The sequence below is a fragment of the Physeter macrocephalus genome, chromosome 2 (genome assembly GCF_002837175.3).
Source record: "Physeter macrocephalus isolate SW-GA chromosome 2, ASM283717v5, whole genome shotgun sequence".
NCBI classification, from domain to species: domain Eukaryota; kingdom Metazoa; phylum Chordata; class Mammalia; order Artiodactyla; family Physeteridae; genus Physeter; species Physeter macrocephalus.
This window is the reverse complement of record NC_041215.1, coordinates 71,248,243-71,255,761: the sequence shown is the minus strand read 5'-3', so window position 1 is coordinate 71,255,761 and position 7,519 is coordinate 71,248,243. Positions and strand designations below refer to the sequence as shown.

General features: G+C 37.0%; 1 protein-coding gene across 11 annotated transcripts in view; it reads right to left on the bottom strand.

Moving 5' to 3' along the window:
- Positions 1-7,519, bottom strand: part of LOC102984469 (sodium channel protein type 2 subunit alpha) — a 147,769-nt gene that overhangs the window by 61,768 nt on the left and 78,482 nt on the right. For 5 of the 11 annotated variants that reach the window (XM_024122214.2, XM_007128310.2, XM_007128312.2 and 2 more), the window contains one exon: positions 2,830-3,177. In XM_024122214.2, coding sequence (XP_023977982.1) covers positions 2,830-3,177 — 348 coding nt within the window. Of the gene's footprint in view, positions 1-1,785; positions 1,807-2,790; positions 3,178-4,943; positions 4,958-7,519 lie in introns of all 11 variants that reach the window. The other 6 variants (XM_024122215.1, XM_007128307.2, XM_024122216.1 and 3 more) reach the window with 5 other exon arrangements.

Below are 7,519 nucleotides of genomic sequence, written 5' to 3'. Positions count from 1 at the left end.
CTGGGCATATACCCTGAGAAAACCATAATTCAAAAAGAATCATGTACCACAATGTTCATTGCAGCTCTATTTACAATAGCCAGGACATGGAAGAAAGCTAAGTGTCCTCTGACAGATGGATAGGGAGGGTGGGAGGGAGGGAGACACAAGAGGGAAGAGATATGGGGATATATGTATATGTATAACTGATTCACTTTGTTATAAAGCAGTAACTAACACACCATTGTAAAGCAATTATACTCCAATAAAGATGTTAAAAAGAAAGAAAGAAGGAAAGAAAGAAAAAATAGGGTCGCTTAAAGGTCATCTAGTTGCTTCTGCTCTATATAAAATTATATGTGTAATCCTATATCTTTCTAATTTTTAGTGCTAGATTCCAAAATCTCTAATGATATTACCAAGGAAATTCTTTCTTAAGTTAAATTGCTTCAGTTGAATTTATGTGTAAAGTGCAGGATATTGTGTGCTTTGGAGGGTGGCATTTGTTTGCAGCTCTTTATTTTCTGTTCTCTTTTCCTCTCTGCAGTCTTGCAAAGCCCCTTCTTTGGCCTGCACTTTCAGCTCATGTGGCACCATATGTTGCAGCTCATGTTGCAGTGCCCTGCCTCACACCTGACTGCAGCACTGAAGGATGGACACAAGGCAGCAGGAAATAGAGATCACACTAGGCTTTGTTTCAAACTGCCCCAATTTGCCTTCAGAGATTTATTCCACCCTCTCTGATATGACAGGAGTTTTGTGGTAATTATTGATAAATGCTAAATATCTTCTGACAGACTGACATTCTCTTTTTATTTATGCAAAGAAGTTGTGGATTTATATTTGTTTGTTCAATTAACCTTTATCAAGATCAGTGATACTCGTACTTTATTATGTGTAAGAACCATGTGAGATACTTGTCAAGGAAGAAGAAATCCCTGATCTTGCTCTCCTCGGCCTTTTGGTCTGAGTAAGTCTGGGCCCAGAAATCTCCATTTCTTTCTTTAAACCACTTTATTGAGGTATTATCGACATGTAAAAAGCTGTATATATTTCAGGTACGCAACTTGATGAGTTTGGGGATAAGTATACACCCATGAACCATCACCACCGTCAGATCATAAACATTTCCATCACCTTCTAAAGTTTCCTTCCACTCCTTTTATTATTGTTGTTGTTGCTATTTGGGGTAAGAACACCTAACATAAGATCTACCTTCTTAGCAAATTTTAAATTTACAATTCAGTATTGTTAGCTCTAGGTCCTATACTATATAGTAACATATCCAGAATTTATTTATCTTGCATAAATGAAATGTTGGACCCTGTGGTCATCAAACTCAGAGATGCAGAGAGTAGAATGGTGGTTGCCAGGGGTGGAAGGAGGGGGAAATGAGGAATTTACACTTTGAAAAGTATCCCAGGGAATTCTGATGTAAGTAGTCTGAGGATGAAATATATTTTGAGATACACTGGGTTAAAATGAAAGTTTTTGTTTCCTTCGCCATGTCTTCTTTTCCATTTAAGAAAATTAATGGGAGGTAATATTGCAATACGGATAGAATGTAGGTTCAGTAGTCAGCATACCTGGGGTCAAACCCTAGCTCCACCATGCACAGGCCTCAGTTTCCTCCTTATAAAATGAGGATAATATTAGTAACTATGATAAAGGGCTGTTGTGAGGACTAAATGAATTAATGCATGTAAAGTGTTCTGGACAGTGTCTAGTACATAGTTAGCCTTAGTACATAAGATAAGTTGACATTCCCTTTGCATTCTTCCAGTTTCTTTCACAACAGAGTTCTACTTTTTTCATGATTTGATCTGACTCCAGGATACCTGGACATTTCTCTGGGAGAAAGTGGTGGGGAGAGGCTATGTGAAAAAAGTGAAGAAGATCAGTGGCTATGTCTAATCCAAGGTAAGAATCTCCTCTATAAGGTGACTGAAAGCTGACTCCATATGATTTTAATGTAGCTTAAAGAGCTCGTCCAACTATAATGAGTAGAATTGTGTAAAAAAAAATTATACAGAGAAGATTTTAATATGATTCTGTAAGCTATAAAGTATAACCAATGACATTGCTAGAATATTTTTATATTGGCAAATGAAATCTTATTTAATACCAAACTTAAAAAAGCACCTATGTTTTACAAAGGAAATGTCAATAACATATCCCTGTAAGTGTCTGGTATTTAGCTGAAACCCTTTTTCATATGCATGATTTAGGGCCACTATGTTTATTTAAAAATTCATGATGGTAATATAAAAATTGAAATCTGCCCTAACAATTACAACACATGACTTTACCAGGTACTTTGAGTGGCTTCTTTACCACACAGATGTACAGTGGTCATTGGACTGGGTGCTAAAAATGTTACAGCACTCTGACCTTCCAAGAGGAAGAATGTTGCATTGCAGGATTTAGATGTATTTAGTAATACTATCTACTTCAAGTGGAAGTATCAAGTTCTTCTTTTAAAGGAACAGAGATAACAAGATCCTTAAGATAAGTATTTATATCATTTCTTGCATTTACTTTGCTTATATTAACTAATCATAATGCATGATAAATTGTTGCTATACTTTTTGGCAAGTTTCATTCTGTAGTAATAATGATGAAGGAATACTTCTAATTATAGTCTATGAGACCCAACCTATGTTTTTAATTCATTTGAGAAAAGTCTGAATTGAACAATTTGACAAAATAAGTTCATAACTTGATTGAACTGACCCCTGGCCTTTGAACGTTAGACTCTGTAAAATTCACACGTGTGGAAATCGAAACCCATTCCTGCCTGCAACCAGCCACAGCTCCCTCGCCAAGAGCTGCAGGTTTCACTGGCCTCACCTCTGGCAGGAGCTGTCCAGCGGGAGATGTGAGGGCAGAAGGGCCCCCGACCAGGGAGACCACGCCGTTGCAATCCACAGCACTGTGCATCTTCCCGTTCATGGGCAGAACGGGGAGAACCCTGGAGGCGCGGCTGGCCTGGCTGACATTGCTGGGGCGCCGCTCCCCGTGTCGGTGGGGCACAAACAGAGAGTCTCTTCTGCTGTCATTGTCTTCGAAGGTGCTGTGCTCGTCATCGGCAAAGTCATTCTCAGAGCCAATATCCTTGGCTCGACCTCTGAAGCTGAAAAGGCTCGCCCTACTGTTGCGTCTTGGAGAGAAAAGGGAGCCACGGATGCTCAATAAAGACTATCAATAACAAGAAAGGAAACATAAACAAAAAACAGATGAACAGAATTAAGTGCTGGTGTCCTGAACAATATGAGCCTGGACTCTTCATTTCATAGCTGTTGACTCACCAAAGGTAAGGCATTGGACAGGTGGAAGCAAGGGCTCCTGTGGCAACTGCTGGTGGGGTTCTGGTACTTTCTGCTAGGTTTAGATCTTTTGTTTTGCTCGCCCTTTTCCTCCCTTCCTTCATTTTCATCTTCTGAGCTCTCATTTTCTACCATTTTCTTCTACTTTACCCATGACTCAGATAGTCATAAGTACCCCCCGCAAAGACTGATTTGTCTCATTTCTGGCACCTAGAACTGAAATCTCTGCTAGACCCTTCTCTAGAAACTATTCTTATTTAACAATCCAGTGGAAAGCAATTAAGTATACAACTACGTTTTGATCCTTTGAAGCCAAAACTACACCAGTAAGAGTTCACTAGTGCCCACACCCGGATGCAGATCTCACCACCGAGGAAAATAAAACCAATCTTGCTAGCAGGTCTGTTTAATTATAGTACAAGGAGCAACTTCTCTCCTTCCTTTTGCATATTTTATAACAGTCTTCATGAATAATTTAAACAAATCTAGCTGAAAGAACTGTACGATTCATTCCCTGATTTTCACTCTTCTGTCTGAAGAAATCTAAAGAGCACCATATTTACAAAAACCTGGTCTTCACTAAGTATCTGGTCACAACCATTTGACAATTTTCTAGATGGCTACAATGTCATTGCTATCATTCAGTTTACTTTGATTCTCAAACATAGTACCATTGAGCACAATGAATAATTTCCTGTTTATTACTAGTCTATTTTTACAACCTCACTCTAGTGAGCACTTGTTTCTGTTTGTCCAATACCCATTTGTCCTTTTTCTGTTGACAGTACCCCGATTATCTCCAAGAACTGCTCCCCAGGCAAGACCATGGCCCAAGTCTAGTCAATGAGTGTATTCCATGCCTCTGGCCATAGAGACTGGTTTGAAAATGGGTAGGAGACCCTGCATGGTCCATTGACAGTCACCAATTTCTTGTACAATTGTTGGGAAAGAGGTGCATTCTCGATTGAGGTTGCTAAAAAATATTGAATATAAGTTTGGAGCCATGGTGGGCATCTTATCAGCATATTGGAGGAACCTGGAGATGTGGAGTAATACTTGGCCCTGATAACATGTTTTGAGCCGTTGGATCTAGCTGTGCCTAAAGCTACTCATTGATATCATTTATATAATTTAATCCTCTTTTTTGCTTAAGCTGGCTTAAGTTGGATTTCTATGATTATTAATAGAATACCCACTTTATCATTTAACCATTACTAGTTTCATTTTTTATCTCCAAAGGATTTAAAGCTAACTAAAATTATTATTTTGTACCTATATATTTTTTACATTCCCTGACTAATAAGTATACATTTAATTTTATTTTCAGCTAAAGAATGATTTTCTCAATAACATCTATAAACATCTATAAAATGTCTATAATCTTTAAACACTATGTTATGTTATATGATCTTATTCATTATTTACAGAAACACATCTAAGAATACTGATCTGCTCCCACAGCAGAACTTATTTCTTCTTTTCCTATACCCATGTTTTTTCATCCTGTTATCAACTTCATTATTCTTTTCTTTTATTGCTTCCATATGAGTATTATTTATTTTTTTCTATTTTTTAATATTTATTTGGCTGTGCCGGGTCTTAGTTGCAGCACACAGTATCCCTGACCAGGGATCAAACCCAGGCCCTGTGCACTGGGAGTGTGGAGTCTTAACCACTGGACCACCAGGGAAGTCCCCAATACGAGTATTTTTAAAACTTCTCCTACACTATCCAATTTCTTTCATGTCTCCTTTCTCTCCTTTCACAAGGGACTTTACATTAGCTATAAGGACATAACAGTTACAGAATTTCTGACCTACTGGTTATCATTACCTCAAAAAGAAGCCAGATAAGAAATGCTTGGCAATAAGAAATAAAGTAGAAATTATGTATACGTACCACTCTTAGTAAGAGTTTTTATTTTAACTACAAGTACTCCCCTCAATTAGAGCCAATAGAAGGGCTGGAGAGAAATGTTATTAAATTGCACACAGTGTTTCTCAAAGTTCAAAGGTGAATTATGCCACTCAAAAGCATAGTTTACATATGGAAGCTATATGAAAAATGATTGTTTCCCAACTGTTAGCATCAACTTCCACTGTTTATATTGACTACATAAATCCATAGCAATCAAATGCTATGCCACAAATAGAGGATGGACAGTAAGAAAAAATGTGCCATACCAAATGGATCTCTAAAAACTCCTGGTTTATCTCAAATATGGAGGGAAATAATAACTTCAGAAAGTCAACAGTATCTTATAAAGGCTTCAAAATAAAATATTCAGGTTGTCTTGAGACGTCATTAGATATTGCGCTCTTGACTTTCTTCTTTCCCTTCTCCCAAATTAACAAGTCATATTGAAGTCTAAAAAATATTTCATACAATCCACCTACCCTACTGAGAAAATTATAATCCTATGGTAAAAGTGTACATTATATTTTTTTCAATATGAAAGTAGAAATGGTTACCAACACAGATGTCTATCATGTCACTACAAAACAATAGTTTTTAATACTTTTGGGCCTTAGGCCCTTGAAAAATCTAACAAAAGCTATGGACCCTTCATCACTGTACCCAGGTTAAGAACCTGGTTCACTATTTTCAGTAGTACTTACAGGGTCTTGCAAAGGGGGATTAATATGATTTCAGCATCCCTCCCTTTCTTCCTCTTCCTTTATCTCTCTCTCTCTCTGTGCCTCTCCATTGCCCTCTCCATCTTCTTAGTTACTTGTTTGTCTACTTCTTTATCAGATAAAAATCTTTAGTTCTATTTTTATACACACACCACTTCAGAAACGAATATCAATTTGAGCCAGATATTACATGTTGTGTGAGTGATCACCTATAATGCCCAGCTAGGAAGCAGAGGTTTTAAGAAGACAGTATGGGGAAAATGTTATGTCCTTGGACAAAATTTACAGAAACAGATGGGATAGAGCCTAACATTTTCAGACTTTACTATTTTGCCTAGAATTAGTTCTATAGGACTTGAAATGAAGCAAATTGGAATAACTCTGTTTTATCTGTTGGTTTGCAGTTCAGATTTAGGTAGTTTTTCCTCAGGTAACTTACTTTCCTTCTTTCCTCCCTCCCTCCTTCTCCTTTTCCCTTCCTTCAAAATAAACAATGCTCTAAAAAGGGGATTTGATTTTTTTTAAATCCACATTTATTAAGATTAGTATCTCCACTAATGTAATCATAATGATTGTGACAACAACATGAATAGGGGTGAGTAAATGTTGATATTTATTTTAAAAAAAAATTCTACTTCAAATTTGAATTCAACCTCACTATGCCTTTAATTTATCCTATCTTATAATGTTACCTGGACTTGGAGTGAATCAGGCTGACATAAAAATTTATATGTATTAAACATAAGGCTATGTGAGACTGTGTATACTAAAAAATGTACAAAGAGCATATATAATCCTAAATATACATATCTTTTAAATGAAATCAAATTGTAAATTTCCTCAACAGTTTCTTAAGAATTTTTAAAATATTTTTATTTCTTTTATTATTATTATTAAAAAAAAAATTTTTGGCCATGCCACATGGCATGCGGTGTCTTAGTTCCCTGACCAGGGATTGGACCTGCACCCCGTTGCATTGGAAGGTGAAGTCTTAACCACCGGACCGCCAGGGAGAAAAAAGATTTTTTTTTTAAGATATTCTTTCTAGTCAGCCTGATACAGTGGAAAGTTCAAGGGTAACAGTGTCAGGCCAAATCTAAATGCCGCTTCAACCTTTAATAACCAGATGACATTGGGCAATTATTTAACTTCACTGAGCCTAAAAAATAGTGAAAGTAGTACTATGCAGGGCTGTTAACATTAATTATGGTAGAGTAAGAAGAATGCCAAGCACAAAACAGGAACTCAGCAAAGAATACCAGCCTTCCCCTGTCTTCACATCTGCAGATTGGGGATGAAGATTACAGTACCACCCTAGGGCTGTAGTGAGTGGCTTCAAGTAGCAATGCACCACGTAGGTGTTAGCTATTATCACTGTTATTGGTGTTGTTCAAATTGTGACTGTTAACTGTATGGATATTAAGCTTTCACTACTGAAAAACTGTATTTCTGGTACTTCTCTTGGTAATTTCAAAGACAATTAGGATCCCAAATATCAAAGTTTCAGCAGCTTGTGTTGGTACATACGCCAGAAGCATCTAGATATCATTTTCTGCACTACGTAAGTCAAGGTATTCT